This window comes from Astatotilapia calliptera, chromosome 17, assembly GCF_964374335.1.
Source record: "Astatotilapia calliptera chromosome 17, fAstCal68.1, whole genome shotgun sequence".
NCBI classification, from domain to species: Eukaryota; Metazoa; Chordata; class Actinopteri; order Cichliformes; family Cichlidae; genus Astatotilapia; species Astatotilapia calliptera.
Genome location: NC_137438.1, coordinates 17,912,380 through 17,928,153, shown reverse-complemented (window position 1 = coordinate 17,928,153; position 15,774 = coordinate 17,912,380). Strand labels below are relative to the sequence as shown.

Sequence of the window (15,774 nt, the reverse complement as noted above, 5' to 3'; positions counted from 1 at the left end):
GTTTCTAGATTCATTATGTGTCTGATCATTCTCTGTGTTCTCCTTGTTGTCTCTGAAGTGATTTTTTTGTCCTCTCAGTCTAACTGGGACTGATTCCAGCTCTCCGGCCAGCTGATCCCACTTCTTCCTGCCCACTGCTGCCTCCGTCTGCTGGGCTTTCACTCCTGCTGCCTCCATCAGGACTGAGACTGCTGCTGAAACTACACAACATATATTTTTTTAAGGGACTGAATACAAAAAAAGAGGAAAATAGTTTGAGGATGTTTGGAGAGGTGGAGCTGTCCGTGGTGCTGAATTCTGTCTCCTGGGATTTTGGAAACACTTGTCATACACACTGCCTGCCTGAATTACACAGTCTGGTCCCAGCAGCTGAAAAATCTTTATGTTCGTGGACACGAATCATCAGACATGAGAAATTGTGTTCAGGGACATGAAATCTAAGAGGGAAAACATGTTGACATTAGAATCTGAAAACAGACGAGCATTAAATTAAATATTGTGAGCATTTTTCTTTTTCTCTATGATATTAGTGAGCATTTGAAGCCTCAAGATCATCACTTTCACTTTCATCTTAGTCTCTGAAATGCGGACATAAGGAATGAGGTGCAGAAACCAAACCACATTGCAGACTCACACAGCAACGTGACTATCCCTGCCTTAAATCCTCTCTTTCCTGGTCTCTTTTGACTGTAACAGGACCATCATTTCCACAATAAGACCATAAACTGATTAGCTGAGCACATATGGCGTTATTTTTGTGCCACTATTCTGAGCGCACGTAAAAAAATTTTGCAGGTGCAAGTGTTGCATTTTGAGGAGAAATTTATTTTGAGCGAAGAAAAGCTGAATTTGAATGAACAAAATTCATTTTTGCATGCAAAAAATGTATTTCAGTGTTTGCTATTATTCATATACACACACAACAGCAGCCCCTCTCGCTCAGTTTTTGCATTTGCACTTGCTCGCAATGTGTTGCTTGCGCTCTCAACATTTCTGCCCGTGCGTGCTTAACTCTTTCTGTACACCGTTACATATGTGCCACAAAACCAGCCGATCACAGACTTGGATGCAAAACAAATCTGATTGGCTGTTTTGGTCCAATCAGCTCGAAATGACGAAATGCATTTCGAATGCCAGAATCCATTTCGTCCAAAACTCAAACGAGGCAGTGGTGGAGGAACACAGAGTGGCGGAGTTTGAAATATTACTTTCTGGGTCACAAAATAAACTTTTAAGATATTTTCATGGATTCTGGGATATTGCATTTCATCATTTCGAGCTGATTGGAGACCAAAACAGCCAATCAGATGTGTTTTGCATCCAAGTTTGTGATTGGCTGGTTTTGTGGCACAAATATAACGGTGTACAGAAAGAGTTGAACGCGCATGGGCAGAAATGTTGAGAGTGCAAGCAACACATTACAAGCAAGTGCAAATGCAAAAACTGAGCGAGAGGGGCTGCTGTTGTGTGTGTGTGTGTGGGGGGGGGGGGGGGGTGTGGATAATAGCAAACACTGAAATACAGTTTTTGCGTGCAGCAATGAATTTTGTTCACTCAAATTCAGCTTTTCTTTGCTCAAAATAAATTTCTCCTCAAAATGCAACACTTGCACCTGCAAATCTTTTTTACGTGCGCTCAGAATAGTGGCACAAAAATAACGCCATAAGCACAAAGCTCATTTTCTGATGAACTATAAAACAATTAGACTTCTCTTTACCTTCGCCCCTGGTGCACATCAAAAAGAATGCAGGTTAAAGTACTTCAGCGTTAGTTTCACATTTCAAAGCAATTAGTGAGGTTGTCCTTTTATCTTTTATGAAAATGCCTAAAAAGGTGGAGCTGGAGCCGAGTCAAGTTGCAAAGCAGAAACTGTGGGTTGAAAATGTTAACAAATTATTGAAAGAATCAGTGTGTCTAAAGCTGGCACTATATATTTATGAGTTAAAAATATCAATTTAGAGCAAAGTCAGAAGGTTTGGAGATGAACTAACAGGATTTATTTATAGACATATTTACACCTGCAGATTTCCTCTGATTCATACATCCCATTTAAAGCTTCTCATTGATCTAAATTAGAGGCAGCTTGTTAATCCACAGCACGCAGAAGATTTCCTATTTTATCTTTTTTAGACTCTAATTTTAAAGTCACACCAGCTGACTTAGACTCAGCCCACTGAGCTGACCTCTCCGATGATCCAGGTGCGATTACTCAGACTCAGTACCGAGGCTAAGAACTCAATAAAGTCAAATTAAACCTCAGAGCGATTCAGGCTGCAGGTTGGGGGCTTTTTTCTAAATCCTTTATCTCACTATCACCTCATTGCATTCGTCACACAGATCAGTCCTTATAGCAGGAGCAGTATTTTTTATAAAAATGATGAAATTTAATTATTAAAAAGAAGATTAATATCTGTGAAGACGCAGAAGAGTAAAGATTTGGTGGACATTCTGATGTTTATCAATAAACTTTTTTAACTAAAACAACAACAAATATTCAAATTCAAATATTTAAAAACTGATTTTTTTTTTCAATTACAGTGGTCCCTCAGTTATCACGAGAGTTACGTTCCAAATATAACCCGCGATAGGTGAAATCTGCGAAGTAGTCATTATAGATGTTTTAAGGCTGTAAAACCCCTCACTACACATTTTATACACTTTTCTCAGACAGGTATGAACATTTTCACACTTTTCTCTCTTGTTTACACACTCTCAAAGTTCAAATCTTTGTAGAAAAATAAGTCCAGTATTATAGATTGAAACCAAAGTCACCCACTGGCGCCTTTAACGGTGCAAAACGTTCCGTTGACATTGTTGTGTTTGTTGGGGAGAAAACTTACAAACATACAGTACAGTACTTTAGAGTCATACTGCTAGTGATTTAAGATTTATGTAAATTTGACAAGCTGAACACATTCTGTACTGTACAGGAGACACGGTATGAGATTGATTGACAATGGTCTACAGCCAATCAGGTTGCAGAACACAATGCGCTGTAAAAAACAAAAAACAAAAACAACAAAAACATGCAAAATTGCACTAAAATGAAATCCTCGAAACAGCATATGTAGTTTAAAGTTTACTTTAAAAAAACAATTACTCATATATTTGTATGAGTCATTAACCCTCTGGGGTCTCAGGGTATAATTGGCCGTTTTTGACTATTTTACCTCCATATTTCACCTTTAAAATATGTTTTTCTTGCCTTGTTTGGTATCATTATTTTCAGCACAACCTCAAATATCTGAAATTTTAGTTATTTTTTCATTTTGGCATACTATATTAGCACAGTTGATCTAAATTCAGACAAAAAATTCAAAATCTGAGTAGAAAACAGTTACATTTTCACATTTCAAGTCATTTTCATAACTTGAAATGCAAATAGAAATTGTACATTTCTAAAAATTATGCACAAGTTTTGCAAACAACAAAGTCATATGGTACTATTTACCTAAAAATGCAGCCAAGGCCTCAGGCATTTTTTATATAACCATTTAAATCTATTTACAGAACAATCAGGTGTGCTGCATCAAATAAGATGGCACACAAATTATTTGTGCCAGTCCAAAAAATGTAGTTTGTGTTCAGTATAAGACAGAGGAGAACACCACAGGCCTAAACCCTGCAGGTCTGACAGCAGGAGGTGCATCAGTCCAGTTTTCCATGTGGGAACAGTGTTTACACTGGAATCTGCCTTTTCACGGCTTTTTTAGAGCAAATATGAAATTCAGCAGTCTAACTGACACACAATACAAAACAATAACTACACAACAAACTAACTATAGCCTCCAAACATGCTAAACGTCACTAATGTCTCACATATGAATACTAGCTCTCTCTGTCTTTCGCTCGCCTGCTTTCTGTCGCGGGTGTCACTCCTAAAAACTTCCCCTTCTCCCTAAACAACCAAATGTCACATGTTTGCCATATCATTTTTTTGATTGACTGACATGGTAAAATCTAACACCAACAGGGAAGGGGTGTTTTTTCTTTTTTCTTTTCACTCGCAAGCGGAGAGTGTTTGCTAGCGCTGTCTGTAGAAAACGCCGTTTTTACAGTCCTTCCCGCTGTAAACGCCACTGTTTACACATCGTGTGTATTTTTTTATCACAACTCTGGTTTTACGTGGCCCATCGACACAATTCAAAAACTGGTATGTAGTTTGAAGTCTGCACTTTCGACCCAAGTTGAAATGGAGACTCTGACTTACTGCATCTTGTAGCTGTGTCGTCTTAAATTGGTCATGTGATTTTGACGGCGACCCAGCGACCCCAGAGGGTTAACATATTTTAATAGTCAAATTATTTTATTAATCTGACTCTTAGTTTTTAACACAATAGCCTTTAAGTTGATCATTGGCAAGTTTTCCATTGTTTTCTGTAAGCTAAATATTTTTGAGGGTCTCTGTCATTTTAGCTGCCAGAACAGTTTGTTTCAAGTAATTTAGATGTTGACTGTAAATATATGATGAATAAATTCTTTTGTATTTTCGATCTTTGAAATAAAATTCAGGATGCTTTTACTTTTTTCCCCCCTGGATTTTGTTTTTGTAATTCATTCCACTTTGTTGGTGAGTTTCTTTTCTTGGCATTAATGAGCTTCCATACCTGATGGTGATAATTATATTTCTTCTCATGTATGAGGCTCTCTGCGTGTTTAAATAAAGTTGTTTTTTTTATTCTTGATTTTTCTCTGTTACACAGTCAGAGCAGATGAAGTCTGCTGATTTTTCTCTGTCTCCATAGCAACACGGAGGTATTTACACCAGCATGCAGGTCTGACTGTCGCAAACTGCTCAGCAGCCAATTACAGAGGCCAGTTTGATCCTCTGCAGATTCCTGCAGTCAAACCTGAGACCTGCTCGCTGTGAGACACCTGCAGCACAAACACGTCGAACTGGTTACATAACCCATGATGCAGTGCGCTTCTTTCGCTCTCGTTCCTGCCGTTGTGGGGCGCGTGTCCGCGGATCCTTCATGTGGATTTTAGCGGAACTTGACGGACAGGGGCCGAGCAGCTCAGCTCGACCTGCTGCACGACTCTCCGCTGTTTGTGCGCACATTCAGTACCGGAGCACCTGCTGGCTTTTACAGTCTGTCTGCACTGCGTCGAACCCCCCCTCCTCCTCTTCCTCACTCCCCTCCCTCCCTCTGTCGCTCACTTATTTTCTCCCTCTCCCTCTCTCTGTCTTTCTCCTCATGAAATCCTGCAATATGCTTCCAAATTCCCGGACGCGGACTCTCTCCTGAGCCGGTTTTCCTTCAAAGCCTCGGATTTTTTTTTTAACCGTTTTTACCGCAGAGAAAATCACGAGTCTCTGAGTGCGGATGCTGCTGCAGTGCCAAGTCCTCCCAGTCCTCCCCTTCAGACTGAGAGCCAGCTCTTCTTGGGAGTTCTATCTTTTTTCCAGCATGATTTTAAGAAATTGTCAGTCAGGATTTTTGCTGTCTGAAGCCTACTCCTTCTCTTCTTTCTCCTCCTCCTCCTCTCTCTGCGGGCTTCTCCAATCGACGCTGAAAACCTACACCAAGAGGATACGGATGTTGACCAAGACAACATAGTCTATTAATATTTCAGAGCTACTGTAAAGCGATATTAAACCCCAGGTTGTGGCGGGTGGCTGGGGAAGGTGCACAGGATCTCCATCTGCTGCTCTCCAGCTCTGCTCAGGTGGGTTTTATGTGTCATCTTCATCACTTGGATTCGGGTTGAAACTGTGTGCTGGTGTGAAGGTGAAAAGCTTTTCGTGGCTGAAGGTTGAGTGATGTGCGCAGTGGGGCTGCAAACTCGAGTACTGATGTATGCGGTAAAATTACAGCAGATGCAGCGCGGCTTCTGGAGGTGCTGCAGGATTTTTTTTTCTTCCCTCTCAACAACAGGAAGCTCTCCAGCCAATGAAACATGTCTGTGGTGAAATAAAACCATGTTTGAGTGACGGCATGTCATTTTTTCTATCTTTCAGGTGAGAAAAAAGAGATGTGATGGCGATAGTGCTGAGGATGATGATGATGATGGAGAGGGAGGTTCTCCACAGCTCCTGGCCGCAGTAGGAGCTTCTCCACTCCAGCCTACCGCCTCCTTCTCTCCTCTACACCTAAACTTCCTCTTTCTCTCCTCCACCCGCCAGGAAGGATGACTGTGGTGTCCACAGAAAACATGGACGAGACTTCCACCCTGCCGGGTCACCCGCAGGACCCCTACCCGCCTGATGATGACCACGACAACCATGACTGCTGTGAGCGGGTGGTTATCAACATCTCAGGGCTGCGCTTCGAGACCCAGCTGAAAACCCTCGCCCAGTTCCCGGAAACCCTACTGGGGAACCCTAAGAAGAGGATGCGCTACTTTGACCCCCTTCGAAACGAGTACTTCTTTGACCGGAATCGCCCGAGTTTTGACGCCATCTTGTACTATTACCAGTCAGGAGGACGGCTGAGGAGGCCGGTCAACGTGCCGCTGGATATGTTCTCAGAGGAGATAAAGTTTTATGAACTCGGTGCTGAGGCAATGGAGAAGTTTCGGGAGGATGAGGGGTTTATTCGGGAGGAAGAGCGACCTTTGCCTGAGAACGAGTTCCAGCGGCAGATCTGGCTCCTCTTCGAGCACCCAGAGAGCTCGGGGCCAGCTCGGGGTATCGCCATTGTCTCGGTGATGGTCATTCTTATTTCAATAGTAATTTTTTGCTTGGAGACATTACCAGAGCTGAAGGAGGATCCCAACGACCGGATTCGCATGGTCGGCAACACCACCATGTACTACAAAGCAAGCGTCCTCACAGACCCTTTCTTTGTGGTGGAGACGCTCTGCATCATCTGGTTTTCCTTTGAGTTGATAGTTCGGTTCTTTGCCTGCCCCAGCAAGGCAGCGTTCTTCAAAAACATGATGAACTCTATCGATATTGTGGCTATAATCCCGTATTTCATCACTCTTGGCACAGAGCTGGCCGACGACCAAGAAAACAGGGAGGGTAAGGCTGGTGGGGAGCAGGCCACATCTTTAGCCATTCTCAGGGTAATCCGTCTGGTGAGGGTGTTCAGGATCTTTAAATTGTCCCGACACTCCAAGGGACTCCAAATTCTGGGGCAAACTCTAAAGGCCAGCATGCGGGAGCTGGGCTTGCTCATTTTCTTCCTTTTCATTGGCGTGATTTTGTTTTCCAGCGCTGTCTACTTTGCGGAGGCTGAGGAGAAGGACTCGTTCTTCTCCAGCATCCCAGATGCTTTTTGGTGGGCTGTGGTGTCGATGACAACAGTCGGCTATGGGGACATGTACCCTGTGACCATCGGAGGGAAGATTGTTGGCTCGCTTTGCGCCATAGCCGGAGTGTTAACCATCGCGCTGCCGGTGCCAGTCATCGTGTCCAACTTCAACTACTTTTACCACCGGGAGACGGAGGGTGAGGAGCAGGCCCAGCTGCTCAACGTCAGCAACCAGAACTTGGCGTCAGACACCAACTCGAGTCGCCGCAGCTCCTCAGTGGTCAGCAAGTCGGAGTACATGGAGATAGACGAGGACTTAAACAACAGCATTGACAACTTCAGGGAAGCTAACCTTAGGACTGCCAACTGCACAGCTCCCAGCCAGAACTGTGTTAACAAGGGCAAGCTGCTCACTGACGTGTGAGGCGGCATGCGACCACCGCTGTAAATATTGTAGAAATATCTGGATGCTTTATATCCATTGGTGCATTTTATTCTCATCTTTGCATTGATTCATTCAGACATTTGTGGAGACTTTAATGCACATGTGGTCAAATTATTAAAAAAAAAGAAAAAAAAAAGAGAAAAACATTTGTTTGGCAATAGTACAAAAATCTGCAGGTTCGGGGAAACATTTGAGAAATTATTGACAAAGTTTAGTAACTTGCACCCTTCGATTTTCTAATGGTCTAAACATTAAATGGAAGCTTTGCTAATTTTACTTTTGGTCAAGGATTTCCATAGACTGTATATAAAAATATGGATGAAAGGTATGAAGAGTGAAGCTAGTGCTGAGGTGGCTTAAACCTACATTCCTTCTTCTGCAGCGGATGACCCCTCTTTGAGAAGTCTATGAGAAAATGAGCCTACTGCTTACCTGACTTCTCAGTTCAGCAATATTTTCCTGATGAGTTTATGCTCTCAGTTGCTAGTTTCACGTCTTACTGATTAAAACACTTTGGAAATTACGGTCCTGTTCGAGTCATATGGGACGATAAAAGAGGGGCGGAGCTAGAACAGAGCTTCCTCGTGACTGTCTGAGCATGTCCCTCGGTTCCTCATTCATCCCAGATCTCATGCTTCATGTTCAGATTCCAAACTGGCTTCAAACGAGGCTTCACAAAACAAAGCGTGCCATCGTCACACTGGCTACATCCATCTTTTATATACAGTCTCAGAAGTTAGTTTAAATGTCTCAACTTGTCAGTTTATCTACACTAAATTTTGTGGTAAAAACTGGACCTGTGAATTTTAAAGATATGAAAAGGCTGTAAAACAGATACCCACATTGCATCCTGGGAAATGCAGTGTTTTGTCCCAAACTAGAGATGGAAAAGTAAGAGTATTTCTTCTTCCTGTTTTATATCACTTTTAACCATTCTTCCAACTCAGTGTAAAAAGAAAACGCATCCTTTTGGAAGGGAAACACTCACCTGATGGAGTGCACCTTTATCAGAGTTATTACGGTAATATCTTCTTAGAATCCTTTCATAATTACGATTTAATTTAGGATGAATTAAAAGAAAAACTTTAGAGCAAAGCAATACAACTTTTATCTGTGCTGCACTGTTTGACAAAGAGATATTACGCCACAGAAAAAAATGGATCAAATGTAGGTTTAAAAGTAACAGAAAAGATTCAGAAACTATCAAAAGCAAGCTAAGACAATGACATATATGCAAGGCATATATTGTGAATTTAATAGTAGAAATGACTAATTGTACAATAATGAATCAAATGTCTTCCCGACACCTGCCAAGTTTTGTGCAACAGACCGAACTTTCAGGAAAAAAAAGGAACAGAAAAAAATAATTAAAGCCCAACTGAGATTCGAAGAACGATTTCCTCCCTGAAGAAACGCTTTCTGCGTGGATTATTTCAGGTGTGTCTTTCTGCGGCACATCCAGGGAAAGTTTGGAAAATGCGACGCCGGATGTAGACCCCGGCTTTTCAGGCACCTTATCAGAGATAAACAGGAAGCGTGCCGAGCCTTGTGAAGGATTACGTGCATCGCTGCTGCTGCTATGGGTCGGCTGGAGGTTCCCTGTATGATGCCATGCAACACTCCTTTATATAGAAGCATGTGGAGACTCTCTTCTCTCTTATATCGGCATGCACAAGACGTTACCTCATTTCATTTCTACATTCTTCTGTGCGTCGAGCTCCATCTCCCGCTCCTGGATTTTTTCTCTCATTTGTTTTCACCAAAAGTGCACTGGCTGCTTATTCTTATCATTTCAGTTGTTTCAGAGCATTTAAGTGTTGAATGTTTAAGGGAACAGGAACTCTTCTTCTTTTGAAGATTATGGCATGTCAAAATACTAAAGCATTATGGCCTAATTAGCTATGGTATAGCTACGTATATTCAATGCATGACGTCAGTATTAAATTGCTTGCAGTTGGGAGGGACCTGGGGAGGTGGAGGATGACGATGATGATGATGTGTGTTCTCATTATTGTCGCGCTAAAGACAGAATTTGGTGCATGATGGAGCTAAACTGTCGGAGGGAACAAATCTCCTAAAAAAGAAGAAAAGAAAAACAAATTAAGAAAAAAAATGAGATATAGCTGATGATCTCTAAAAAAAAAGATCTCATAAATTCCATCCTCCGTTTTCATTTGTTTAAAGCTTTGATCTTGGAGTGCATGGGATCATTTCATGTGATTTATGACCCCAAGAAGGAAAGCAGTAATATTTAGCAAATTTCGTAGATATATCTATAATTAGCGTCTTAGTGCCTTGAAGCCCTTCTCGTTCTAAAATTGACTGAAGTGCCTCCCGTTCCAAGAGAAAATCAAAGAGCTTACTGTGTGCAGCTTCTCCTGCCATAAAGATGCACTGCTCCCTGCACATATGGAACTAAACACAGATGAACCCACATGTTCAGAATTTAGTCCTGATTCCTGGGCCTAAAACACACAAAGAAAAGCTTTCTGGGATGATGACACACAGCATTCGTGCAGGAAAGTTCAAATATGGATCATTTAAGATTTCCTTATTTTTGGTACATTTGGAGTTTGATGGTATGTATACCACACGGATACTCAGACCTTCCAGATATTACCCATTAGAAAAGTAACATGGAGGTGATGTGTTGGATGTTCAGATGGAGTGACTGTTGAAGGACAGGAGCTGCTCAGCTGGTTCAATTAGAACAGGACAGAAAGGTCAAACAGCTCGATTTAATAGAAAGTCATGAAGGAAACGGTCACAAACCAAGGCCGACAGTTTGAGGATGGTGACCCTCATGCTGGTGCAGTACATCTGTGCATAGGTGTATGAAGAGGGATATTATAGAGTGATTGACAGAGTGACTTACAATAGATATGAGGAAAGAGGCAATCGGTGATCGGGTGATGAGGTGTGATGAGCAGAGAAAGAGCAGCGAAGAGCTAAACCCTGCGGTGAGGGTTCCTCTGTCATAGTGTCGTAGTTCGCATGTTGTCTGAAGGTTCCTACAGACTGTGATCTGATCTGTGCCCATGTCAGAGCACATAAGCTTCAGGTTTAAATTAGTAGTCTGGACTCTGCTGCTGAAGTCTGGATAGGCTTTGGTTGGATGTAGGTACCCTCCTCTGTGCACAGCAAAGAGGGATTATAACAGCACCCTCATCCACCATCATCCAAACACTGAGGTGGTGTTTAACCCTCCACTCGAGCTCCGAGCGTTCGAGAATAAAAGCCGAGCACCACTAAAGTTCTTCCTGCTGCCTTAACCTTTAAATGACTTAACATCAGTTCTTCCTTTAATTCTTCACATGAATGCTAAAAGAAGGCACTTCAATGAGCTGCTAAGGGAGCAAAATACCTATTCAGACACATGAAACTAATGAAATTAGTTTCTTATTTATACCAGCTAAATGCACAGAACTGTATACACTGATTAAGGTAACAAACATTTTTAAATAGCCACAGAAACGACACAGAAAAATACATTTAAAATAGCATGTGATCAATAACTGGTGCTAATTATGGCTCATTATTCTCACTTTTTTTAAAGAACTAAAATTAATTTGGAAGAAAAGTCAAAAAAGTGACAGCTCAAAGACCACTTTGTTAGGTACACCTTTGAAATCTAAAGTCATACATTTCCTGCCTTTACAAAAACTGCCATGTAAAACAGGTGATGATTTCTATTTATTACAAAGCTCTTTCTCAATTATGTCACATTTTTTAGATTTTACAAGTGTACCTGGGTTTTAGCGCAAAATGCAGATTTTGTGGTTTCACCAAAAAAAGTACCTCACTTTCAGAGAAATTTCTTAAAAATCTAACAATTATTGGCAATCTGTGAATACAAACATGGCGTGGGCGTCCTCGATGAAGTTAGGGAGCCTATGAACTGAACAGAACAGCAGAACACTGCCACCTTCTGATGCCGGGGACCAAAAACTGCTGGAGATTTGACCAGAGTCCTTGGAAAGAGTAAAAATTGCAGAGAACGATACTTCTGTCATCGATCTGTAACACCTTCACCTGCCTCTAGTCACTGCTGTGTTTGTGATGCCTTTTACTTGTCCTGAGTGAAAGGAAAAAAGCCTCTGCCTGTGTGTGGATGATGGTGGATCTGACCTCAGTGTTTCCTCTGCAGAGCGTCTGAACATTACCATGGGCGTTAGTCACTTAGCACGCCAGCAAAATGGCACTGCTGTTCGTACAGGGGAGAACCTGCCTGTGTCAGGGAAGACTGCTGTGATATTTTTTTCTGTTAAAACATTGACTTTAATTCCACACGGTCAATTTTTAGTGACATTAACAGGTGTAAGTGATTAATCATCACTTTTAGTGTTACAAAATGTTTTAGACTGCATCCAAGTGTCCAAAAATCCATCCAGTCAACAACATGACTGTGAGGGCACACTAGAGGGAAAGGATCAGGACACAGACACACACACACACACACTTATAAAATATCAACTGTACCATGTGGACATCAGAGGAAACACAGGCTTCATTTTTGGTCAGCTGGGAGCGTTTATAACTCACTCGAAGTGATTTGAGACAAGGCTTAAAATGTCATTAATAACTGTCCAATCACAGGTTCTTGGCGTGGGAAGCCTCGCCCCTGAACTTTCCTTAACTTTTAGAAGGTACTGCCACAACTTTTCCAGTACTGTGCCGGTGTTTTTTATTCAGTTTGTAAGGCTGGCCCGCTCTGCTGTGGTCACTATAACGAGATTCTGACTCATGTCTATTTCACAGAAATACGAACATGAATGTTATCAGGTTTCTCTGGTGGGAAAATATCAAGGATAAAAATGCTGGATTTTGATCCTGAACCTCACTTCAGATAAAAACACCTGCAGACTTTCAGGCTGCTGTTACATTTGAAGCTGAACCTCAGAGTCAGAGCAGCAGTGACCCGAGGAGTCCTCTGCAGCCACCCACACAGCTGTTTTCACTCAAGTCTGTGTGGGCATGTGCAGACTGGACCTGGGACCGACAACATTAATCACTAAAAACACTAAACAGAGAGTTCAAGTTAATCAATTAATTATTTATTTATGTAACCACCATGTTTTAATTATTATTGTAGGAAAATGTATATGTGGTGCCATATTTTACTCATCAGTCTGCACTTAGTCACAAAATGAAGTTAAACGCAACACACAAGATTATATTTATGCTTTCTTGGCTATTAACCTTGAAAACACAAACTATTATTAATGTGAAAAAGACTACATAATCTGAAACATGCATGGTGGTATTTTCAGGTAACTTTTTCCATAAGATGCAGAAATTAAAATGAGTCTAATTTTGCATGCAATAATATCGTTCATACCAAAACAGTTTGGACAAATTCCAGGCTGGGGATGATATGAAGATAAAAGTTTACACCTGAAAGATGAATTTAAAAATGAATCGCTATTAGACACTAATAATCCGTGCACAAAGTGTGTTTGTGTGTGAGAGAGAATTATCCTAATTTATTCATGCACATGAACAGTTTCAGCTTAGCACGATGTATACAAGCACAATAATTGTTTATGGATAAACTGAGAGAAGTCTTGTTGTGTGCAGAATTATACATTACAAGAAGCGTTTACAGAAGTGTCTCCCTGCAACTCTGAGATGTTGCTGACAAGAAAACGTGTTAATGATCTGATTTGACATCATGGTGATAAAAGAGCCTTCTTGCGTGCTCCAGCATTTTTATCACAAGCAAACTGGAGTCTCTCTTTTGCACTCAACAAACAAAAAAAACATCTATTTTCAGCCCTGCCTATGATTAGAATTAGATTCAAATTATTATTTGATCTCTTTTTGTCGAGAAGTTGTCTTATTGCTACACGATACTGATAAGAAAAATATGTTTTCTTGATGCATAAATGTTTGTATTTTGTGTCACAGTTACTGATTTCCAAAATTCTTATTTTAAGATTAACTTCTGGCACAGAGCACAGCTTCATTTGGGACTCTTGTGCTTCCTGAAGCTTTAAATTTATTGCTGCTGTGAGTGATGGAACATCAGGAGGAAGGTTTATTGTGCGTCTCGGCTGTGTGTCATCATCCTTTTACCTTTAAGGCTTGTCTTATAAACTGCAGAAGAAAAAAAATCCCTTTAATTAACATTTCAGTCTGATGGAAAAATTAATGCATGCAACGAAGGTGCTACGTTTTAAACATGCAGTATGTTCTAGGGAGCAAAATTACAAATTCCACATGTTTTTAAAGGAAGGATCACATTCAAAATGTCTATATTTTTTCTTAACAGCTGTTTAAATTTGTGATGACATCCAACATCAGGGTGATCGGTCGTCTTCTTGTGGTTTGAAATTCTGTTTGTTCATACTTGTTTACCGCAGGCCAGAGTTAGAGACATATCTGCACCCGAATGGACCAAATCATCATCAGAGCAGCTAAACACACGGATGGTACACAAACATTTTCTAGATTAAAGCTCATGTGTTTGGAGAGATTTTATAGTGTGTAGTTATTTTTAGAACCTTTATCATTTGGTTATGCAGTAGCGAGGAAGAGAAACAAGTTTCCTTTCAAATTAAAGTCCAGTTTTTATAACTACTGTAAACATAATTTATTTAAGAAGCTTCCAGCTGCCATGCGCAAACCGATCAATTAATTAATTTGCAGATGACAACATTAAATGAACTGCAGCGCAATCATTTTTATTCTATCTGCGTTTTCATTACAGGATGTTTGATTTTTTACAAATATTATTCGGACTGCTGACTCAAGCCATCACTGCAGAGTTTCTCCACCTTGAGGAGATCGTATATCCGTATCTGTGTATTTAAGACTGAGTTATTACAGAAAGTGTTGTGCAAACACAGAGTGCAGGAAGCAAGAAATCAGTTGTTGGAACATTACCAACTGTGATTGTTTCCATTCCATTAAAATCAGACATTAAGAGTCTTTACTAATTATTGATAAATATCAACATCTGTGGGGTTTGTGGTGAAGATTCTTTCTGAATTGAATATCTCTGGAGAATTTTTCAGCAATATTTACGCTTTTTATTGCCACTGAATTAAGATGGAAGAAGGAATTTTCTTTAAAATTGAAACTTCAAGGAGAACATAATGAAAATTATAGGTGAAGCAGTTATGAAAAAAATAAATATAGTTTATGTTTTAATTTTGCAACATTAAAATTAATAATTAATCTTGACCTTTGAATGACTTTTAGTGAATGACCTTATATAGCTGATGAAGGGTTGATGCCTGTAATCATCTGGAAGAGGGCATAAATTGAAACTTCCTTGTGAAAGTTCACCATTGCATTTTTCAGCGTTGAAAATTCAAATATATAACTGATTTTAAATTATATTCTGACCATAAAAGTGAGTTAAGCCTTCAAAATGAAGAGAAAATGTACATCACAATTTGCAACAGTTAACCCAACAGATTTTGGGTTGAGAAACTCTGTCTTATGTCATGTTCCGTAGGTTTTTGTGATATTTAAAAAGCCATGACGCAAGTGAAAATGATTCTTATGATGCAGAATTATAAAAAGTATGTAAATGTGTTTCAAGGATTTTTGGAAAAAATGTGATTATGTGCTGATGGTTTTTGTCAGCACTGCAGTGTAAAGAGAAGGTGCATGGATGAGTGAAGACTGAACTGCATGAACTTAACATTAACATAAATTTATGCTGGTGGAGATATATTTTTGCTTAAACAAACACTCTAATGATTGTTTGTCTTTTTAGAAACTCATAAAAAGATTTCCAGCTGGTTACTTTGGGACGAATTATGTTCGGCTTAACATTTAGCTTAAGTAAGTCTGTTCCCTCTTAGTCTCAAGCAAAAGTCATCATTTACAAAATAATATGATAAACGTACTTGTTTCCCCTTTGCTGGGGTGCTGAGATCCTCCTTGAACTCCGCAGTCATCAACATCGCAATACGTCTGTTTTACTCTGCTTTTATTGCTTTTTTAATCTTAAAGGCTCTTACTGGAGAGCACAGCGTTTGTCATTTGTTGTTGAGGCATAGTCTGTAACCTATGCAAGGTTAGTCAACGACATATGTCCATTCTGATTATCATCATATAACAGCAGTTTCAATAAATCTTCAAAGATGAACCAGTTCCTGTGATTCATTTAAAAGCACT

General features: G+C 40.3%; 1 protein-coding gene across 2 annotated transcripts; it reads left to right on the top strand.

Moving 5' to 3' along the window:
• The first annotated feature begins 1,520 nt into the window (after nt 1-1,520).
• On the top strand, nt 1,521-15,745 carry kcna1b (potassium voltage-gated channel, shaker-related subfamily, member 1b). 2 transcript variants are annotated; one of them, XM_080292024.1, is made up of 2 exons: nt 1,521-5,670; nt 6,128-15,745. In XM_080292024.1, the coding sequence occupies exon 2, from the start codon at nt 6,133-6,135 to the stop codon at nt 7,621-7,623; it is 1,491 nt and encodes a 496-aa protein (XP_080148150.1). In that variant the 5' UTR covers nt 1,521-5,670; nt 6,128-6,132; the 3' UTR covers nt 7,624-15,745. The 2 variants fall into 2 exon arrangements, with proteins under 2 accessions (XP_080148150.1, XP_026002419.1); XM_026146634.2 differs by having other exon boundaries at nt 5,963-15,745.
• The last annotated feature ends 29 nt before the right edge of the window (nt 15,746-15,774 follow it).

Excerpts from the sequence above, each read along its gene's own strand:
- kcna1b (XM_080292024.1), top strand. The coding sequence starts at position 6,133 with ATGACTGTGGTGTCCACAGAAAACATGGACGAGACTTCCACCCTGCCG.